The sequence below is a fragment of the Antrostomus carolinensis genome, unplaced genomic scaffold, assembly GCF_000700745.2.
Source record: "Antrostomus carolinensis isolate BGI_N321 unplaced genomic scaffold, ASM70074v2 scaffold5204, whole genome shotgun sequence".
Taxonomy (NCBI): Eukaryota; Metazoa; Chordata; class Aves; order Caprimulgiformes; family Caprimulgidae; genus Antrostomus; species Antrostomus carolinensis.
This window is the reverse complement of record NW_010311270.1, coordinates 22,973-46,788: the sequence shown is the minus strand read 5'-3', so window position 1 is coordinate 46,788 and position 23,816 is coordinate 22,973. Positions and strand designations below refer to the sequence as shown.

General features: G+C 35.7%; 1 protein-coding gene across 1 annotated transcript in view; it reads right to left on the bottom strand.

Moving 5' to 3' along the window:
* Positions 1 to 23,816, bottom strand: part of PPFIA2 (PPFI scaffold protein A2) — a 69,108-nt gene that overhangs the window by 30,460 nt on the left and 14,832 nt on the right. Inside the window, exons 7-14 of the mRNA XM_010166673.2 lie at positions 21,708 to 21,799; positions 17,969 to 18,104; positions 17,286 to 17,506; positions 14,746 to 14,983; positions 10,877 to 10,906; positions 9,873 to 10,003; positions 9,155 to 9,309; positions 5,704 to 5,797 (exon numbers count right to left, since the gene is read on the bottom strand). Of these exons, the coding sequence (XP_010164975.1) occupies positions 5,704 to 5,797; positions 9,155 to 9,309; positions 9,873 to 10,003; positions 10,877 to 10,906; positions 14,746 to 14,983; positions 17,286 to 17,506; positions 17,969 to 18,104; positions 21,708 to 21,799 (1,097 nt within the window). The remainder of the gene's footprint in view (positions 1 to 5,703; positions 5,798 to 9,154; positions 9,310 to 9,872; positions 10,004 to 10,876; positions 10,907 to 14,745; positions 14,984 to 17,285; positions 17,507 to 17,968; positions 18,105 to 21,707; positions 21,800 to 23,816) is intronic.

Below are 23,816 nucleotides of genomic sequence, written 5' to 3'. Positions count from 1 at the left end.
GTGGTTTTACTTTGATTTTCCTTGGAAAATGTAAACCTCACACCTTAACCTTGTTTTGGAAATGTGGAATCAACAGATTCTTGTCCAGAGTCAAATCAAACAAAATTGGAGGTAAAAGTGAAGCTAAAGCTCTGCCCTTGACTCATCCTAACACCGCCTGATGACTAGAAGTGACTGCATTATGACATAGTGCAGTTATTTCATCAGCTATGAGGTAAGCAATGATTGTTATTCAAATGCTCATATTAATAAACTGGGGAATTTATTAGCTTCTGGGCTGGAATCCCATCGGTATGACCCAGGCTAGCTGACTTGCATGTAGAGTTTTTTTCATGGAGATAATTTGTATTTGGGATTTCTGAGGAAGTAAGTGATAGCATAGGCCAATTTCAAACTGCATGCACAAGGTCAAATCGACCTCTGTGTGGCAATCTAGGACTACATAGCACTTAAATGTCTCTCAAAACTTGCCTTATGTTGCTGCCTTGCACAAGATGAAACAAACGCAGCCTGTGTAACATCAGTGATTATGACCAACCATTACATACTCCTATGCAACACAGAAGACTTCTATGTCTTGTCTGTCTTCATTATGCTTCCCTCTTCAGGCAGATACTTGTTGCAACTTTGCATATTGTTGCAGAGCAAATAAAACATTACATTTGAAAAGCACATATATTACTGGCACTCAGAGCTATACTGCACTTGAAAAGAAAAAAGCAAGACTCTCTAGAGCAGTATTTGCTACCAGTAAGGCTTTTGGGTAAGGACGATTTGACATCACCCCTGAGCAAAACTGTGGACAAGGAGAGTACAACTGATGTTCACTAGGACAGCTATAGTAAAAAGGGAAGCAAACATGGCTCTATTTTTTTGATAATATTTCAAGTTTGGCTGAGTTCATTGTTAAAGGAGATTTTTATAAAGGGTTCATCACATGGTGTTGTATTAAAAAGGACAGTAAAACATTTATACAGCTTCTGTTAAATGCCTTAATTTGCTACCCAAGATGAGGTCAGTTGGGAGATGTGTTTTTAAGGGGGATACAGATTATTTGATTTTAGGCACAGTGTTATCTACTCTTTTTCTGAGGTATGAATGGTCTTGTGGGACACATGCTGATCAACTCCTCTGTTCCAGAGGACACTATGCCAAACCCTCTACAAACCTTTATGAGTTTGTGATAGAAACTGGACCGACCTGAAACTTCCTATGCTGGATTCCAGCTTGGGCTGTCATGACAATTCTGAGTGAATGCTAAGGTCAAGATATAGTGCACCATCATATTATCTGGTGCAAAAACACCAACAAAGGATGATGTTATGAACAGCTGGAATAGTGTATACACAATCATGGAGGAATGGTAGCTGGAGTCAACTACAAAATTCAGAATTGAAAATTAAGTAAGCATTTTTCACAGGGAGACGAGTGAATCACTAGAAAAAAAAATACTAAGAGAAAAATTTCATTCTTCATTTCAGTGATGACTGCCTTCTGGAGAGTACACCTTAAGCAAATAAAATTTATGATTTAAATGAATGCAAATTATTTTAATCACTAGGAGACTCAAATTAATGTAATAGTGACATAGGGAGTATCAATGCCATTAATACTTTTAGTCATAAATGCCGAGTTTTCTTGAAGATGTTACACATTAGGCAAACAGGCTCTGAGAGTCAGACAAAAGGCAGAAGACATTATATACAAAATATTAACAGCTTTTGTACAGAACAAGTGAAGTGGAATATAAAGGCTAGTTTAAATAAAGTTCAGTGCATTATTCTTTGTCACAACGCAATATTATTTATTTTCACCAAACAATGGAATAACAACCCAAACACTCTAAATGCCCCTGATGTTAATTTTTTGTTTTCTAGGATTGCATGCTCAATTTACAATTAGTAAGACTTAAAAAGTTTTAATATTAACTAGAGCTGTTATATATTTAATGTCTGTGAGTAAACATCTATGGATGAGTCAGGCAATTTAAGTTTATCTTTTCAGGTGATTTTTGGAACATGTTGGGTCTAATTCAAAAATTCTACACAGCTTCCTTAATTTCTCTTTGAAGCCTTAGGAGAAAGACTTGTTCCTAATAAGCCTACTGAAATAAACAAATGTTGAATGAATAAAGAGATTCTTGTTTGAGGTTTATAAATGTCTAGCATATCATTGAGACAAACTACTAATTACATTTTAATGATGCCTAAGTAGTCAATTGAAAATGAAAGAAATTTTACATCTAAATAGTATCTTTTAAGCAAGAAGCAGGAAAACTTTAAAATTTAGGATAATGATACTATAATCATCAGAGAGAATTGTCTCCAGAAATATCATATTCTCTCAGGAAATTTTCCAGAGTGAAATATCATATTCACTAATCTATTCTATGCATGTAAATTGCACTAAAATACTATAACACGCTGCAGTGCATTTGTAACTCCACAAGGCCAGAGCAGGGTCAATGCACGTGCTTGCTACTCAGGTAGCAGGTGGCTGTGACATGTGGTGGACCATTAGTACCTGCTGGCTGCAGCAGCTGATGATTCAAATCATCCTGCTTCTTCATCCCTGGGGTAGGGGCATTGTTGCTGAATTATTGATGAAGTTGAATGCATTCAAAAGTGCAAAATTATAAATTTAGCATTTTAAGGTATTTTTCACCGAAGAGATTAATTTAACTGAAAGAAACATCATGGATAACATTTTAACAGGAATTTGTTCTTTTATCATAACTTCTATACAATTTTAATTTATTAACTCAAAGCTACTCTGGCGAGGCTAATGAGTATTGAGAGAATGTGTTGATCACAGTGATGAATCAGTCTCTGGTTTCATGTCAAGAGGAGAATCCTTGCTTTCCTGAACCAAAACTATCACTGAACTGAAAGAGAAGTTCGCTGAGCTGTTAACAGGGCTAAAAGCCATCTCACTTGACTTATGTAAGAGAGAAACACAAGTTCAGTATGTGGTATTATTCCTGCTTTATAGAAAAGTGAATTGGCTCTGGGATCACTGTTTCGTTTGTTTGTTTCCCTAAGGAAATGACAAAGCCAGAATAAAGAAAGCACTCTCAGACCTAAAACATAATACAAAGGGTACTTCCCTGCTTTAGCCTATCCTTTAACTTTATATATCCTATAACTTTTTTATCCTTTAATTATCCTTTTGGTGGGCCTGGTTCTCTTAGGTTTTTATGTCCTAATCTAAACTAGTCACAGAAATCCTTACAAGGTGAAGTTATCTGCTCTCTGTTCCAGCGACTGGGCTTGTCTCTGCAGGGTTTGTAGGGCAGATTTTTTTAGCAGTAAAAAGGAGTCATATGCTTGTACTTAAATTTTAGTGCTACATCATGAGATAGCAAATGATTCTCAGACTTCTCTTAATACCTCTTATAAAGACCTTATACACATTACTATCATCCTTAATGTTACACAGCATACTATCTCATTTGCATTACCCAGATCAGTAATCTTGCAGCTCCTGTATGTATTTGAAGGCTCTACTTCCAGAGGCAGTTACGTGTTAAGCATTGGCAAGAAAGAACCCGACCTACTGAGACAAACTTTTCATTTAAATTCCTTTCTAGACTATTTCAACTTAACACTTTTCAGAGTAAGACATGCAAATACATGACTGCATTTTTTACAAGGAAATGTTAGCTCTCTTGCACCCTATTGATAGCTTGGCACCCTAATGACCGTCACAATTCAGTAGAATCTCATGTATATCTCTAAGACAAAATATAACATTTTCTCCATATTACAGTTCCTCTACAACTATATAATACATACATAAACCATGTATGCTAACCTTTGTCTGGTAGTAAATTAATAGGAATCTTAAAAGCAGTTGTAATGATTCCAAAGTAAGAAGCTATGAAGACAAACAAATACAAAGGAACAGGGAAAAAAAATTAAAAATCATGACATAGGTATATAACATAAACTTAGGATAAATAGTATACAGATCAGACTACACGAATAGTCATGGGCACAAAGGAAAGATTCCTTTCCTTCCAGCAGAGAACATATTGATTATATCTAATCCATAACGACTCAAGGACAGACAGATACAGGAGAAAAAAAGGAAAGACTTAAAAAGCAGAAAGCATAGAGAAGTCTAATTGTGTGTGATTAGACAGAAGTCTAATAACAGATTACCTGTACACCCACTATTTCCAGATCCAAAACTTAGCAGGCACTCTCTTATATGAAGTAGTCATGTAATATATGCAGTACTATGTATCAAGTCTTACATTATTTTATCCAGTTTAAAGAACTAGATGTGAGAAAGTGAACAAAGTGCTCACTTCAAAGTTATTTCAATACTGTCGTACCTTCAGTCCACAGACCTGGAAGATAAATAGGTGCTGCAAAAAATAGGCTGATGAAAATTCAATTATATTCTTTACAAATGGTAGTGAAAATCTTAAAGATACTTTCTAGATTTAGTAAAAAAGCATAGTAATATACTCTTTACATCGATATATTTATAAATTACTCGAGTGATAAAAAATGGATAGATAAGAAATGCAGAGACAAGAATAATCAACTGCAGTATCCCTGTGAACGTTATTGTGAGTTTCTTAATTGAATTGAAAATGTTTCTTCTCTCTCACCTAGCACAATGACTGCTTCTCTATCTTTAACTGTTAAATTGAGGCTGATTTAAATGGAATACTTACATTTGTACATTACATAGATGAGCACATTTAAAGTTTTATTTAATTATGAGCTTGATATGAAAGCAGTGATTAAAAATATTCTACATATAAATTTAAAGACAAGCTGAAAAATTATCCCTAGATTCTTTGGATTAGAATTGCATATTCTCTTGCAACTTTGCAAAGGAATATTAAAAGACTGAAAGAAACGTGAAAACCCTGCAAATTTTAAAAATTAGGCTTTCAAAATCCAAATAATAGCACTAAAGTTAATGGTTATGGATGAAAAATAAACCTGTTTGTTTACAGAATGAATTTGCAAAGTCATTTTTAAATACCTTCTTTTTTCTCTGACATCCTCTAATTACACTGGAACTGTGATGCTCCAAAGAGGTTTCTTTTGTGTTTGTAGCTTTATTTTAATAGTTCTCCTTAGCTTCTGCCAGCAGCTATGAGTCAGTGTATTGGTTTTACAAGGAATTGCACCAAAGACAGCATTAAATTATTATATAATTTACACGAACAAAAAAGCTAGATTGCCATTTGCTGACAGACAAAAAGAAAGTGAAGCTGCTAGGGTTTATGGGGAATTTTTGACTTCTATAGACAGAAATAATCATGTGTTCAATAGACAATGCAAAAAAAAAATCTTTTTTTCCCTTCTGAAAAATCTATGTAGTGAGTCATTAAGTGCCTACATATTTTTTAAGAATTGCACAGAAGGCAAAAGGCACAGAAAGCAAAAAAGACAGAATTAATGACAATGTGAAACAGAAAATGTCTCTTTCTCATAAACCTATGTTCTTTCACAAATGAAACAATATTGTACAATTGACAGACTCATTTTTTTCCCCTATATTTTATATGCAGCTTTAAAAACTTTTACACTGGAAAAAAAAAACAAAAAACCATGCTAAGTGGTAAACTGCCATAATAGACAGTCTTGCTTCTCATTACATGCCTGTGTAAAACCAACAAAAAACCTGACATTTGAATCAAGTTTGAGCCAGTGCAAGTCAAATGAAAAAGATACTCACTTTTTCTTTAGTCTTCGGTCCTTTTCTGCTTGGGTTCCAAGTTTGCCTAATCCAAGAGACTCCTGAGCAGCTGCCTCTGTTTCCATGTAACCTCCTGGAAAACAAACCAAACCTCACTGTATTTTCCCATAGCTCTCTCACAGCTGTTCCCCTCCTCCCTTCCCACTCACCACCATCATCTGTGTTTGTTTCCTTAAGCCGTGACACCTGCTGTTTGTGGAGAACACCTATCACCTACAGAAGTAAATTCTGGCAAGCATTTACTACATGGAAAAGTGTAGAAGTAGAAGATAAAGTTGTTTTCTCCTCCTTGGGTTTAGCAGAAATATATGAAAAGAGCACCCTGATGTCTTTTGCCTCTTTTCCTTTGCCTCCTAAGGCTAAGTCTCATGGTCCTAAGTAACCAATGCCCCCACCAATTTTTAATCTTAATCAGGAAATGTCAAAATGAAAGTGCCCTCTCAAGAACTGTCTCATTATTATTGACGTAATGCAACATCACTTAATGTCGTAATACTAAAGTTTTCACTTTGCTCTCATAGTCTTTGATGTCATTATCCTTGCAAACTCCCAAGCCAGAGGTAACACAAAACCTCCTAGGTCTCCCTGGAGGTGCCTTGTAGACGCCTAATTCCTGTCAAAGTCAAGGGAACTTGAATAACTTGCCCAGAGCGACAAGAGAAGCTTGCAGTAAGCCACGACATCTGGACCAAATTAAAATTGTATAATAAAATGAGGACATGACTGGTATTGTATGATCCATGCTGATCATACAATACATCTTCTAACATGACTTTCCTGGTGCAGAAGCGGAAAGATGCTCTGACTTTTTTATTGCTGCCTGGATTCAAGGAAGAAGAGACCTGCTCATGGACCTGTCAGTACAATCTCCTGGCTGTGGCTCCAGGTTGTCCTCTCATTTGCACAGGTATGTGAGCAGACAAAGGTGCTGCAGCACTTTTTTGGTCTGCTTTCCTCCTGTGCTGCTATTCAGGTATGTAACTGGCACAAGAAGGAAGACAACAGTACAGTAAATGACTCCATTTGGTGATGACAATTTATTTCTCAGCTAATGGATACTGAACAATTGTAGATACTGGCACAATTAAGAAAGCACAGTATAAATTAAAAGTTTTCTATTCTGATTCATTGATTTTAACCATAAAATAGTGTGTAAAGGTTATATAGTGAAATAGCATCACAGCCTTTTATAAGTCACATTTACATGCACCTCTATCAAGTGTTTACGACAACTTAGAAAAGCCTAGTTTTAAGTTGTCCTTTCAAACCAGGTGTAGTTTTAACACTCCTGCTTGTCTAGACAGTTTTCTTTATTAAAGAGGACACTACTTCTGCAAGTCTCATGATGAGAATGATGCCTCCAATCACAAATGCAGAAAACATGAACCTATACTTTGCTTTACTTCACCTGCCTCTCATAGTTTTACAGAATGTCTCATGAAATGTTTCTGGCTGACTCTGCAGTAAGTTTTCAATTTAGCAAACTGCTGTATCTATATAGCACACCTTTCTGAGAAAGCAGCTTGCAGTATGTTAACTAGAGATGGTATGAGTGCAGTGCAGTGAGGGTTTATCACAGATTGGAAAGTATTCTTGGCATAATGAACTTTACCATAAGACAAACAATAATCTTTTGCTCCTACTTTTTGTCAGTTAACAGTCCTACTTTTAATTTTATACATGCTTGTAAACCTAATTTGTTTAATTAAAGTGTTCATTGTACTGAAATCTTTGCTGTTGAGCTAAAAGATGAAAGCAAAAAAATTTCATTTAATTGCAAATCTTCATATCTTTTTGCAATTTCATAAACTCGCATTGGGAATTACAAATAGGCTTTATCAAATTATACATATGTCTTACTAATCATGCTGGGTGATATTAAGAAATTAATCTATTGCCAGATTACATTGCTCCTGAGACAATCTTTAAAGTTGTTACTTAGGTTTTGTTCCACCTTGCAATGAAACTGCAGGGAAGATCAACATATTTACTACATCTTTCTCCTCTATGTTCCCAAGTTATTGTGAAATCATAGATTATTATGCATAATCCATCAATATCAATAAAATTTGCTTTATGGAATGTGAATATAAATTAATAACGCAGTCTAAAGTTATAAAATTCTCCATCAGTGCAGACAGTGACATGCAGGTGTATTTGAGAGACTCATTTAATAGATTCTGAAATACGTTAAAGTATGAAAAAGATTGAATATATAAGTTTTATTCTTCCCATAGTGAGAAAAAAGGATATTTAAATTGCGACTAGAAATTAGTTATTTTTTTCAAGAAAAAGTTCTCAAAGGCAGAGAGAAGAAAGGTTGGAGTATAAATGGAGAATGGTCAGTTATTTGATTTTATTCTGATACTTTGACCTTAGTATTACTTTACTTTATGCTATATGATTTTAGTGATGAGTTTGTTAGTTGTGATAAGAACATGTTTTAATATGATTTTTTTTTTAATTTCAGGCTTCCATACTGCTTAAGCATTTACAGTTACTGCAAACTGTTAAAATTCTTTTACAGGTGTTATGTGGTCACCATGGCAGTAAAAATTTAGTGCCTCACAAATTCATATTATGTGACATCTCTGTGACTAGGAAAGAGCTAAGATTTCTATTTTGCTGACACATCCATACCAATTTGATTCTTGTGTTAGCATGTGTATATATGCTAATCTTAATCTAGCTAAATCAGATAGCCTAGCTATATAGACCACACCTGAGGATGTATTTACCCATCTGGGCATGCAGACTATGAGCCTTCGCTCATATTTGAAGACTGTCACTTCACCTTCCATTGCTTATGCTACCTAAGGTAGTTAAATACAGTTATGCTATGACTGGTTTTTTTTGCATGTAGTATAGACATATCCTATGGAATACCACAGAGGAAAATTTTTACTAGGAATGAATTACACTAAGGTCTTGGCAAGGGAAAAGGGCTGAAGAAGTAGGAACTAAACAAAGCATTGCCGTCAGCAGCATAACTAATTGAAAGAGCATGATGATGACATTCAGTGATAGACACTAGCAGACATCTGTTGACATGCTGAAATCTGAAAAGCAACTATATTTACTTGCAAGGACCTTCCATATCAGTTATACCCCTTACAGTGGTTTATTACTTACTACTTTTTCATTTCCTCTTTATTTTTATTATTTGAGAATACATTGTTAACACTTTTACCCTAATTCAAGAGATTATTGAAGCAGTAGGTTCAGTGAAGAGGATGACTCTAGTGATTTGTGCCAGTCTCCTTTCATTTGTGTTATAGCAAACTCCTGACAAATATAATGGAGTTTAATGGGAAGGTTCTGCCAGACAAAAGAGAAAAATAAACAAACTGGAAACTGAAAAGAAGCAAAATTAAAAATGGAAAAATGACTGTGAAATGGTGACCTTGGCTTGTTACCACTAATTCCTTACTGAGCTGTCCAAGTCGTGCCTTCTCTTTTTTACCGAACAAACGTCCTATTGAAGACTTGATTCCTTTCTTCTTGGGAGCTTTGTGTAGGGAGTCCTGGCTGCTATTGACACTGCCAAGACCAATGCTTTCTGGCTCCAATGAAACAGGCAAGCTACTACAAAATGATAATAAAGAAATGGAATAGATAATAAGTCAAAATTTGCAGGTAAGTTTTTACTTTCTTCTGAGCAGCTCTGCAAACTAATTAATTGGTCATACTCTACTAATGATCTCAAAACAAGTGAAAAAATCACATCTTCTTCTTTAAATGACTTAGCAACATGTAGAGCGATAGAAGATCACATTTCCTCCACCAGGCTGACTGGATCTTATTAAAAAAAAAAAAAAAAAGGCTGCAAATAAATAAATATTTTTAATTTGCTAAGAGCAATTGATGAAAAAGACAGGAAACAGCCTCCTGTTTATCTTTCTAGGATTTGCAATATCCCTACTTTCAGTAGTGATCAAAACAGAAATAACCAGGATGTATTTTAGCACTAACAAACATTCTCATGGACATGCAAAAGACAAAGGGTAAGGCTTTCTCTCCCTCAGGGCAGGGGAAACAATTGCCAAGAAGAAACAGGAAGAAATCATGTCATTTTGGAATAGTTAAGCAACAACATGATTTGCAAAGAATAATATGTGGTAAAACTGTGAAGTACCCATTCATGTTACCTTCTAGCATCATTATGGTAGGAAGAAGGAAGGGTATGAGTCATTCTGATAGCTCTTGGTGTTGGAGGAGGAGAAGTTTCACATTTGATCGTGGCTTTGTCTTCACGCCCATCTTCTTCAACTACTGCAATCTGGGGGAGAGAGACTCTATTGAGAGCAGGCTAGCTTTTCAAGAAAGTTTCAACACATACTGCATGAATTTGAAAAGTGAACTGAAGCATGTATAGATTCAAGTGCAATTTTTTGAGTAAATTTTTAGGATTCTTATTTTTGAAAGAAACTATTGGGAAAGAGCAATTGCCTAAATATAGCATGTATATATTTGAAAGGAAAGAGATTGCACTTGGAGAAGAAATTAATTCCCTTTATGCCAAACACATTGATTGAGTAAAAGTCTAAGTATGAAAATAACCTTGTAAATGAGCAAGTTATTGCATTAAACAAGATTAATCATGTAAACAAAGTTTCTCAGGGAAGTAAGGCAGAAAGTAAATACAGACAGAAACATAGCTTGTTAACAGAATGGTCAGAATGCTGGAAAATAAGCACGAACAAAAAGGAATTTTGTCATAGCATGTAATGATTTATCTTAAATACCATCTTCTCTCATGTAAGGAAAAATGCCATATTCAGTGCCAATTCTGTAAACAACCTGATATTGCTCCAGAAGATTTCAAGCAATCTGACTCTGGCTCCTCCAGCAAGAAGAATGGTCAAAATACATTTGAAGGTAATTCTTTTGTGTTCACACTTTGTTTTTAACTGTATTTAAGTTTGTGCTGTAGAGGCTACTACTCCAAGGTATCACTGGTGGGTCTTGATTCTGTGGCTTAGCTGTTACCCTTGCAAGCCTTTTCAGGTAGGATTCAAATGATTAAGTTCAGGAGCGAAACAAAAAAGAGTAGAGGGAAAGTAGTGGTTGGCAAGGAACCCAGTTATCTAAATAGCAGAGGAATATGATAAATGTGCTTTCCCAAACTTAAAAAAACCCCCCAGTATCATACCTTTCTCCGATGTTTCCTTAGGTCGCTTGGCTTAGATTGGTAACAAAAGGAGCAACAACAGAAAAAGAATTATTAATAAATCTTATCTGAGCATAACAAAATGCCACACATTCATCTTTCTCACATTCTGAAGGGGGAAGCAGAGATTTCATTAATTTATCCATATCATATACTAATTATAGACTTGATGTCATAAGATAACCTCTGAAAAATATCGCATTCTGGGACAGCAGTTATTTTTTCTAAAGTTATAAGCTCCTTCATTTCCATAAGCTTTGCAAAGAACAGCAGATTGCAAGCTTATAGTAGCATTTTTTATTTTTTGAGTTTTCCTATAAATCCTTCCACTAACCCAAATAGAGGTTTGGTTTTGGTTTTTTTTTAGTTTTATCTAATATTACAAATGTATTGGTGTCTTGCCAACTGTAAGCACAAAATATCATCAAAAAACACCATGTCTGAAAAAGGAGTATTTCTTTCTAGTTATCCCATATTAATGTGACTGGCATTTTCAGTCAATGTATACAAATTCATGCACCTTCTGTACTGTAGCATTATTTGGCGGTAGAAGGCTGCTAGAATGTTTCCTGATCAACCCTCTTTTAATTTTTATTTTTGTTAGATGTCTCATTCAGTCAAGCAAAGCCAAAGGCACTCTGCAGAATTTATTTACTGCATGGATCTAGGTTGTGGAAACTCATGAAGTACTGCTCCTCCAGCCAACCCCTACAGGATCATCTGGCAATTTAGGCTCTAGAGACTAGACCTCTACAGAGCTCCTCCCAACTGATAACCTGTTGTGCCTGTTCCCAGCCACTAATAGGGGAGATATTCAACATTCAACTCCTTTTGCTGAAACAGTACAGGGCAGAAGTGTCCTGAAATGGCTGATGTATCAGCTAGTAAGGGTGGGCAAAGCTGTGGGCTGTGCTGCTGAGCATGCAGTGGGGTGCTACTTCTATGGCTTACGATATTTCAAGAGTTCAACTGCAACTCATATAGACTCATCCATCTGAGCTTTTGCTGGATGCCAGTGAGGCCATGGCAACCTGAAGTGTAGAGGCTATGCTGTCATTTTGTATTTGAATCTGATGAACTTACTGACCCAAAGCTACTGTATCCAAATCAAGGCAACCAGGCAGTGCAGGTGTCTGCTGGAAGGTCAGTTTAAACATTGCCATTTATCTGTAGCCAGACTGGTTAGTTTAAAGAGCCAGTGAAATGGAGCCAAACTGCATGTTTGGGAAGGTGCTGCTTTGGTGAAGTGGGAGGCACCGCAGCAGAGTGCATATCCATCTGCTCCACAACAGTCTGTGCCACCAACATTTTCATTTCTACTGTTCAGCAATGGGAACTGGGGGCAGCAAAGAATCCGTGCCACAGTCTGCCAAAACTGCCAGGCCTGGCCTCCTCTTGTGATAAGAAACTGCTGTCTTTAGTTTCAGAGAAGGCAGCAAACACTAACCTAAATGGGGAGAGGTAGAGGTGGAGACAAGCAGTTGTCAGTTCCCAGGAAATGGGAATACTAAGCTAGACAAAAGTCCCTACTCCCATCTGAGCAGACTGAAGTCAGGCTCCACTCCCAGCTGTTCTTAGCAACCTTCTTGGCTAGGAAAGTTAATTTCTGCTTTCTGATTGAGATAAAATCTCATTCCCCTCTGCTAAGAGGCTCCACAGGGAACCAGTGTTGCTGCTTCCCAAAAATGGACCCCAAGGGGACATTGATGATATACATATTATCAGAGAAATAGCAAATAAAAAATGGGGTTACACATATCCTATTCTCCTCCCTGTATGCAGAGATCAGCAGACTAGGCTGCTTTGATTCTCTTCTAGTGCTCAAAGGGATGACTTCACCCAGGCTCCAAACTGGTTTGTAGCCCATAATGAACTCTGCACCCTGCATCTGCACTCTTACCAATTTCAGTGTTGTACATCATACAGAATCATAGAATCATTTTGGTTGGAAAAGACCTTTAAGATCATCGAGTCCAACCGTAAACCTAACACTGCCAAGTCTATCACTAAACCATGTCCCTAAGTGCCACATCTACATGTCTTTTAAATACTTCCAGGAATGGTGACTCTACCACTTCCCTGGGCAGCCTGTTCCAATGCCTGACAACCCTTTTGGTGAAGAAATTTTTCTTAATATCCAATCTAAACCTCCCCTGGCACAACTTGTGCTATTGCTTGTTACTTGTGAGAAGAGACTGACACTCACCTGGCTACAACCTCCTTTCAATTGTAGAGAGCGATAAGGTCTCTGCTCAGCCTCCTTTTCTCCAGGCTAAATAACCCCAGTTCCCTCAACTGCCTCTCAAAAGACTTATGCTCTAGACCCTTCACCAGCTTTGTTGCCCTTCTCTGGACACGCTCCAGCACCTCAATGTCTTTCCTGTAGTGAGGGGCCCAAAACTGAACATACTACTCAAGGTGCAGCCTCACGAGTGCCGAGTACAGGGGCACAATCACTTCCCTACTCCTGCTGGCCACAGTATTTCTGATACAGGCCAGGATGCTGTTGGCCTTCTTGGCCACCTGGGCCATATGACTGCTGGCTCATGTTCAGACAGCTGTCATCCAGTACCCCCAGGTCCTTTTCTGCCAGGTAGCTTTACAGCCACTCTTCCCTAAGTTCATAGCGTTGCATGCGGTTGTTGTGACCCAAATGTAGGATCCAGCACTTGGCCTTGTTGAACCTCATACCATTGGCCTTGGCCCATCGATCCAGCCTGTCCAGATCCCTCTGTAGATCAACACTCCCACCCAACTTTGTGTCATCTGCAAACTTACTAAGGGTGCACTCGATCCCCTCATCCAGATCGTTAATAAGGATATTAATCAGAACTGGCCCCAGTACTGAGCCCTGGGGAACACCACTCGCGATCGGCCGTGAACTGGATTTAACTCCACAATTCTTCAGGCCCAGCCAGTTATTCACCCAGCGAAGAGTACACATTCTCTCTGCAGGAGAATGCTGTGGGAAAAGGTTTCAAAGGCTTTACTGAAGTGTAAGTAGACATCATCTACAGCCTTTCCATCATTCACTAAGCGGGTCACCTTGTCATAGAAGGAGATCAGACTAGCCAAGCAGGACCTGCCTTTCATAAACAATCTTGAATATGTTGACACTTGACTATTGCACTGTTTCTTTTTGTCCAGGACCAAAATTAAAATTTTGAAAATCCTTTTTCAAATCAAACCAGTCAGTTCACAATATGTCTCCAAAGGTACAAGAAGGTTAGAAATGTTTTGCATGGCAATTTGATGGCTTGGTATCTATTTATTTGTGCGGCTTGTAATGTTGAAATATATCAGTTAAACAAATTATTGGAAAACAAAGTACTTACTTGAAGTGCTTGATACACTGTCATTAAGAATATGTATAAAATGCTGCAAGTATAAAAGAGTATACCAAATATAGAATTATATCCTAACGATCATATACACGAAGTAGTAGTTTTTAATGTCTTCTAGACACTTCCTGGAGCCTTAAACTCACCAACAGTCCCACAGTGTACTGTGTAATAACTGTATCACTTCAGAGCTTTTCATTAGCAAATCTTTTCTACACGTAAATTGATTAAAGTTATTACAATGGTAAGTTTTGTTTCTTATTAATTCCACTGCCTGTGTGAAGGCCCTTGATCCTCAGATCAAGAGGTCTCTGGCAAATCATGCATTGCTCAAAAACACAATCAAAAAAAGAAAACCGCACAAACATCCATACTCTAGAGAATTTGTTAACTGCATGTATAATTAAGAGGTGAATGAAGAATTAAAGATGAGCCACTCCTACAGCGAAAAGATGAAATATTTAATACTAGAAATATCACACCTAAAATTGACAATACAAACTTTCTTACCAGCGTCATAACCCCCATTCTGTCCATCTCCCTGGCTGGACTTCGAGGGGTGAGTTTAGGAGTTGAGTGTCCACTGGGAGGAGATGAGCTTGCAAGTGATGATGCCGTCACTGAGCCAGTAATAGATGTACCTTGGTGGACTCTGGCCAGATTTAAGCCTTCCAGACTCACGCTGGCCACTCTGTTCTCTATCTCTTCAGCACGCAGTTCTGTCGACTCTTTCTCTTCTTGGATTAACCTTATTAAATAAAAGAAGAACACAGTCAAATGAAATTGGGCCTTTAAGAAGGGAATTGCTAGGATAATCCATGTTAATAAAACAAGAGAAAAACAAAACAATTTGTCCATTTAATTCGTACAAATTTATGAAAAAATTACAGTTGTTTCTAAAACATTGAGTTTAAAAGTTAATTTCACTAAAATAGCTCTCTTGTTAACAATAAATATAAGCTTCTTAAACATATATAGCTTCAACAGGATGCTTCCACTGGGTTGTTTAGTTTTTGTTTTTAATTGAGATTGTACCTAGAAAGATAAAATATGTTTAAAAGAAAACATTTGTTTAGGAGTTCTTTAGCCATAAACCCATGTTAGAAAGAGTCTTTTTTTTTGCAAAGAGTAGGAAAAAGTACAAAGAGTCAAGGTTAAATGAGATAATACGAAGTTTGAGGAGGTGAAACTCTGAACCAGGCTTTTCTGAGTGAAAAGATGCAAGTACAATAAGTGAAACCATAACACACTGAAAATAGAAACCTACAAATTTCTGTGCTTTGATAAATCTACCCTAATATCCATTTCAAAATTTCTACAAAATGTCTACAGTTCTTTCTGAAATGAGGCATGGCAGGAACTTAAAAGCAATATTATTTTGAAAGGGAATTATATAAATCTTTTTCATTTTAGTAATCTAAATTCTTAATCATCTTGTACAATAAAACAAATCTAAGGCAAAAAAACCCCAAAACACTGAACCAAGAAAATATGAAATGTAGTACAGCTTATCAGACGGTCCTTGTAGAATCATTTTTCCTGTAACTTGTTAAAAAAACCCCCCAAATTAGTTACCTGGTTCTTTAATAATGATGGTGATGGTAATGAAAGCCTATACTTCAGTATAAGCTTAGCAGCAGGGGAAATAAACTACTCTCAGTGGACCTCCAACAAAAATGACTATATACAGTGTGCACCCTTGCTTCCTTTTTGAGATAAAGCTGTACCTAACATCTGGGTCAAGATCCTGTGTTAAGTAAAACAGTGATCTGATTCAGGTTGGCACAAATAATATCCCATTGTGTCATCTGCAGGTACAATTTCTTGTGAAAATCTTGTAATGTATTACATAATTACCTGTTAAATTGTCAAAATGCTAGTATCTTTTAAAACAAATACATTTTTTGCATCTACAGCTTCCTGCATTGGTCACAGTACTGACTTCTTTGTAATAACAGAAAATACAGATAAGTTTCTCTCTTTTACATACAGTGTTTTAAGGAGATTTACCCTTCCAACAAGAAAATTTCTCTTTGACTGTATCTTGACAGCTGTAATAAGAGATTTTAGAAAATAGTAGATTAATTCTACTTCAATTAAGAAATTCTGGGAGTGGTGAAAATGTAAAGCTAGAGATCTATAACAAAATGTCTCCCTTGTGAACAGATAGGTTATTAAAATTCAATATATTCCAATAGAGCTGTCCTTTTAAAGTTAGTTTGTTCAGAGAACGACTGAAATCTGTCAAAAGGTAATCTGGTTTTGATTATAATTCTCACCGCAGTCTTTCTTTCTATAGTATGACCATAAAGTCACTAATACATTTAGTAATCTCCTTTATCTCCTTCTAAAGAAACAGTCACTAATGAGAGGATGTTTTTCATACACTAACTTTTTAAGTATTACCCTTCTTGCAAAAGATGTAAGAATGCTTTAAGCCTAAAATATGGTTTCGTTTATAAAATTCACTTTATTAAAATATATATCACTCCATTAAATTTGCATGGAAATTACTAAGATACATTCAATTAATCACCTATTCCCAAGCACTATAGCCCAACTTGGAGCATGTAAAGTCACATTCTAGAAAATCAAAACCATGTCTGAGAAAATGTGGCTTACATAAGATGTAACATAGGAATAATTATCAGAAGAAAGCATGAAAAGCACTGAGATAAAACATCTCTGATAGGAGGTCATTAGTGAGTAAGAAGAGTCATGCAGAACAGTGAAAAAGACCTTAAGAAGAGGACTATGAATAGTAATCAGTCCAATCTGCCATGTGTTAGCCTTCTCTAATGTCTTTCTCCTCAACTGGCCAGCAATTATTCATTTGGAACTTTTTTTGAAATAAATTTCTATGGTTAGGAAACAAAGATGCCATTGGTATCTTCACACAATCAATACTCTCATATAAAAGCAAACACATTATCAATCCTTTAAATGCACAAATGGTTTCCTAATTGTTATGAACAGTATCTGAACTCATGCACTAATGGAAGCTTGAAGCTGTAATCATAAATGCATTGCAGCTGGTTCAGGCTACATACCTGATTTCTTTATTGATTGCATCTAGCTGCTCCTGAAGCATCATGGCCAGAGTCTGGGCATCGGAATGACCGCTTGGTGACAGGAGGTCCATGGAGCTGAAGAGTGTTTCTCTATCATCATCATCAATGTCAGACATTTCAGTGTCACTTTCAAAAGGATGGCTGCTCAAAATGCCAATCTGCTGGGTCCTATTCCACTCGTGATCTCCAAGTGATTTTACCTGAGCAGGAATTAGGATGTATATGGCTTATTCCATGGAAAACAACTGCAAAGTTGAACTTCTATAAAATGGGAAAGGAAAGCAACTAACACTTTAGAATACTTATCCAATGATTAATCCACCATTAATTACTGCAGATGATGTGAAGTATTTTCACATAATTTCTAATGCTGTGTAAAATTAACTATCAGGAAACTTTACACAAAAACATACCCAGAAAAGACAAAAAGTTAAGTATGCTTGAACTTTGATGTCTGAACTTCAACCTTTTCTGCCTTCATTTTAGTACAGCAGTACTCTTGTCTGAGTGTGTATAGAAAAAACTCTGCTATTTGTGGGTTTTTTGGGTTTTTTTATGTTTGTTTGGGTTGTTGGTTTTTTTTTAATACACAAACTGTAAGCTTAAAAGCCTGAAATATGTGCTCTTATTAGGGGATATATGAGAAGAAATTGGGGATTAACCTTCGGTTCATCTCTGCGTACGCCCATGCGGCCTCTTCTAGGTCGCCTTATCACTTTAGTTGACCGATAGTCAGACTGGCTATCAACCAGTGAGCCCACAGAGTACCTCAGCTCTGCTGATGTGTCAAGGTGAGGCCTATAAAAAGAGCCACAGAAGCAGATTGAGAGAGTAACATGAATAATAAAGCAACAATCCTATGACCTTCAGTCTGGGAACACAGATACATTTTTTTAAACAAAAAAAATTATTATGTATCAGAATAAATGACAAAAACATGGCACAAAAGATAATTTAAAAGTGAAAACTTGAAATCATACTATGAGAAAATTAAGGAAGAAAATAAATGAATAAAACCTTCCATAGTTCAAAATGAAGGACTTGCATAGTAAAACTAATTGTCCAAAACTATAATATGGAAAAACAAGTAGATTTAAGGAAAAGTTAATTAACAGAACTGGCCGCTGTATGGACTACCCTGTATATTTTCCTTCCATTACTTTCCTGAATAAATATACCAGAGGTTACTGTAAGCATGTTACACGTTCATGAGTGAGAATAGCTACAGTACTTTCCTATAACTCTGTGCTCTGCACTATGAAAATATTAATGAACAGCCCTGTGATATATAACATTGGTTATGAATGATTCAAGTTTATTTGATGATGCTTTTGAGAGTTTTAACCCAAAACTTTTCCTGTACTTCTGGCAAGTGTTGGACATTTTGTGGAGGCATATACATGATGACTTCAGCATATCTTTTCTTGGCTGCAGACAATGGTCCCAGTAAAAGTTCTCTGCATGGTACCAATAGAAGCATCCTGCCCATGGGCCATGTAGGTGAGTCAGAAGAGCAAAGGCTCTGTGCACCACTTGAGCATTCACAGCAGTGGAGACCTGAACAATTTCTAGTTCTTAACACATAAGCAATCTCCACATAAAAATATATGAATAGCATGATTATAGTAGAAAAAAAAGAATGTAACAAATATTATACCGATAAGACAACTAAATATGTATTTGTTTATAATAACTCCTAAATATGTTCGACATTTCACTATCTATATGAGCAAAAAATTAGTTTAATGTTGTACTCTCATTTTATTTATTTTATTTGTAAACTTGGGGAAAAATGCTTACAGTCACCTACAGACAACTTATAGGGTTCACAGCAATGTTAATAATCAGTTACAGGAAATAGAATCGGAATAAGTTTTGTTCTTAAATACTTCCCTCACTTTGAAAAGAATGGTGTTCAAGGAAATGAAGCCTTTAATCCTGGACATAAAAAATGCTAAGAGAATATCTGCTTTCCAAAATTAAGGCAAGAATTCAGAAACTCATGTATATCTATGCTGAAAACTGCAGGCTGTATGTGTCACTGTTTTCCTGAGCTCTAGTTTTGTGTCTGTTTCTAAACACAGAGATTCACTTCTCCTTGGGAAGAATTTAATTTGAATTAAAACATACTCATACTTGGAAAACTAAAGCACTGGTCTCAAATTTCAAACATAATTTTAATAAAGTAAAAGTGAAAGTTAAAATATTACAACTGTGGTGCCTGTTTATTGATAAATGGGAAATGCAAAAGATCTTGGAAAAGCATGAATTACTACAAGCTACTTTGACAGAGTATATTAAGAAATGTAATTACTGTCTGGTATTACAAGTACTGTGACAAATCTGAAATAATAATGGAAGGATTTCAAGCACTAATACAGTTTGTTTTAGAAAAAATAAATACTGTAAGAAAACAAATTAAAATAAGAGGTACCAGAATTCCTGAAATATAGATATGTGCTATAGTTATCAAATCAGATACATAAAAATGTCACAGATACCGAATAATGTTTTAGAATTTACGTTAGAGGCAGAGCATACGTCAGATCTTATACTGTTGTCATAAATGCCCTTTTCTGAACAACCATTAGTTTGTCTTCTCTTAAGCTTCCCATCATGCTCTGTAGGAACTTCCATAACATTAGAAAAATTACAATTTTACCTTTTAAAAAAATCTCTAAAACTCACTTTTTTTCATTATACCAATACAAAAACTTGACAACAGTTGGGCTACAGATGTCCTAAGCCCTCCATCTACAGCACCAGACAATAATCGTTTGGGTTTTTGTATGTTTAATTCAACTGTCTCTTATCTGTTATATAGTAAACCATTTAGGGCAGTGACTGTTTTTTATTTTCTGTGTTTATACTGTATTTGCTGTAATAGAATTTTGCTCTGATACTTGATAATATTTGGCACTTGTGCAGGAAAAGAGAAACAGCCCATGTTCCAGTGTTTGTCAGCAAATACCTGTCCACTGACAAACTTCATTATTCTGCTGAAAGAACCAATTCCTGCAAATACAGAACTGAATGTGTGCTGAGAACAATAAGTATTTGATGCTGATAGCTCCCTATTTCTGTGAGGGCTGGCAGCTTCATGAGGTGAGGTCATGGAATGGGAAATACGCTGTTATACCTGCTGAATTCCCAAGATATTTAGGCAGCATATCAAGTTCAAACAGCCCTTTGACAAGGGCTAATCAGACTCCTATTTACAGAGCACGAGTTAATGATACCCATTTACCCAGCTAAGAAGGCTGCTGTTCACCAAGGATGGCTACTCCAAAAACATCTCCGTTTGTTGCAGTAGTTGCAATAGTCTATGTCCCCATAATCACCGTCAAAAAAGTGTATTTTTTGCCTGTAGTCACACTCAGTCTCCCAAAGGAACAAAAATTTGAACAATTACAAGCGACACATTCTGAATTCAGCAATTTACACTCCTCCACATACAGAAAAATATTATTTCAAGAGATAATAAAAGGTTGAGGGAAAAACCATGGCTAGGTACTGAGCAAGCTGTCTGAGGAAACAACAGGAGACAATACCTGCTGTAAGCAAAAAAATTACACAGTAAGAATAACTTTAGAAGACTACAGTGCTCTTAATTTACTCGTGGTCCATGAGCTTTGGCTGGCATTAATTTAAAAATTAATATGTTGCTTATTATGAAAACAGGACATGGCACAGTTATCAATAAAGTAACAATTTTATGTTGAGGGATACTTTTAGGCAGAGGGACTTTCTAGAACTATGAATTAATTTCAGCTCTTAGTAGCTATTTTCATGGTATCTGTCTTGTTATTGTTCCTATATTGCTTTTCCACCAAAGAGAGGCACAATGTTTAATGTCCTGTTATGATATTGTCAGACCTCTCTGAATATTGACTTCATCTTTAGCTGACGATCTGTGGTCTTATCCTTCACACTATGCAAAGCTGAGTTATTTCTTGCTAATTAAAAATAATTGTTAGATATAATTGATAAATAAATATGACTATAAATATGCTAATCAGTTTCAGCATTAACATAATTGTTAGATATAATTGATAAATAAATATGCTAATCAGTTTCAGCATTAACGACAATGGTTTCAACTTTATTTTTAAGGTGTCTTGGGGAAAAAAGAGTATTTGGATAGACTATTGTAAACCTTCCATAATTTAAAAGACTTTTGTTAATCTCAGTAATATTTCAGTGTATACTCACTGCTATAAGGTCCCACTTACTTATGAAAAAAGTGAAAAGCAACAGCAATAATAATTGCATGGATTTGACATTTTAAAAGAAATACATGACTATGCAAGGTCTGAACGCATACAATTTATAAAGGCTTGACACTTATATTTATGTTCCATTTCAGCTCAAAGTGAGGGAACTTTTGTCATTAAATATTACCTTGACAAAGTGGGTTCAATTAAAGAACCAGCCCTCAATTTCATTTGATCCAGTTCAGATCTCAGTTTCTCAATTTCTTCAGCAAGTCTTTCCTGGAAATGAAAAGAGTATGATACACTTACTTGTGATACAAAATATATTCATGTTATTAGATATTGCTCTCATAAAGCTAAATAAGATAAACTGAATGTAGCACTGATTATAATAAAAAAAGGCGGTGAACTAATTCAAGCCTCATTATTGCTAATAAGACATGTATCAAGAGGAGATTGTACAGCAATCTTTAGTGTTTTTCCACTATAGCTTGAAGTGACGGCAGGACAGGTTTGTCCTTGAAGCTTTCTTCTTACACAGTTAGGGTCAGCAAAAGAACGAGCACTCATTTGTGCACTAACTGCACTCTCCATGCCAGGCATAGTCCAACGTGTGACATGCCATTTTCCCTTTAGAGACAAAGAGTAGAGACATAGACTTGTAGACAACTACATTTTAGGTGCTTTATTGAACTGCAGATTTACTGCTCGCTCTTGGGTGCTGATGAAACTCTAGTATGAGGAAGCTGGTGAGAAATGATAAGAGTGACACAAAAACTGGATTTTTGGAACCAACTAACAAAAAGACTATTGACAGCAGCCTCTAGGAAAAAAAAGTGCTGTTCCCAAATTCTACTAATAATATAGTCTACTAATAAAATGAAAAAAAAAAAAAAAGAATTTGAAAAGAAATTAAGAGAGAAGATGGAATGAAGAAGTGACTTTGCTGTTCCTGCTATTTAAAATGTTCAGGATTCCAAAATGCTAGGAAGGAAAGAGATCTGCACTTATTTACTATCAGATTCAGTAATTCTTATTACAGTATTTTTCCATTATTTCTTTATTGAATAGAATTACTGAGATGACTTGCTGGTCACTCTACTTGTATCATTTGCTAGTTATTTAGAGATTAGCAGTATTGGCTGTTATGTCCATCTCTCTGAAATTATTTCATCAGTTTCCTCATCAAAGTGGAACAGATAAACCCTTCTAAGTGGAACTTAGAAGCTCTGGAGTTAGATGTATGCAGTTGTGTGTGAATAGGACTCATCTTCAATCACACACAGCAGTAGTGGAGGTGTTTTATTTGTTTCACTTCCTACTCTTAAGCAAGAATCAGTAAGTATAATAAATAAAAATACCTTTGCAAAAATACTTTTAATATAAATTTATATTTTTATATCAGATTTTTCATTTTTGTCAGAGGCTGATATATACATTGAAACCAGAAAACAGACTAAAAAAGAATTAGCCACTGTATTCACTTTTCACTTCCACTCTAATACAATTAAAACAATAACGTTATGTTGGAGATAATATTGACAAAATATTTTATTTACACAGACAAAATTGGTATCTATGATTCAGGTTTAGAGTTTCTGGTAGCAAAATGATAGAAACTTTTGTTTCAATTGACACAGCTTTAGAAACATCTTTTTTGTCCTTTTTGTCATCTGATGATGGTGAAGTATGATCTTAATTTTGTGATAGCTGAATCACCCTATAACTGGTATAGCACAAAAGCTTTATTTCTTTAAAATGCCCTACAAACTCCTGTTTGGGACTTTAATCTCTCTGCCTTTCTACAAGGTTATCCAAATGTATATGAAAATAAGAATTTATTTGAACAGATACCTCTTTTGCTATTTTTCTCAAAGGTCTTGATTTTGATTGTCATATGGTATTATTATATAAGCATCGAATGGAATTGCATTTTTAAAATTCTTTTCTTTTTAAAATGGATTCGATACATTACAAAAACACTTTGGTGAATCTGAAGGCAGATACATTTGTGTATCCTACTGTGCTCAAGACAAGCATAGCCTCAAAACAAAATCCTAACATTTGAGATTGGAATAAATGTTTATAACTAATTTGACTGAGTCACTAAACAGTATTAGGGGTTAATTTTCAATGAACTAAGAAAATGCACTTTCAGCTGTATTTAGCACAACGCCTCTGCACCTGTTAAGAAGAATTGCATCAAATCAAGCAATTACATTCTTCACTATGAAAGTGTAACCAACTATGCATATGTGTCTGTTAAATAAGAGTTTTTCAGAATTAAAACTGATAG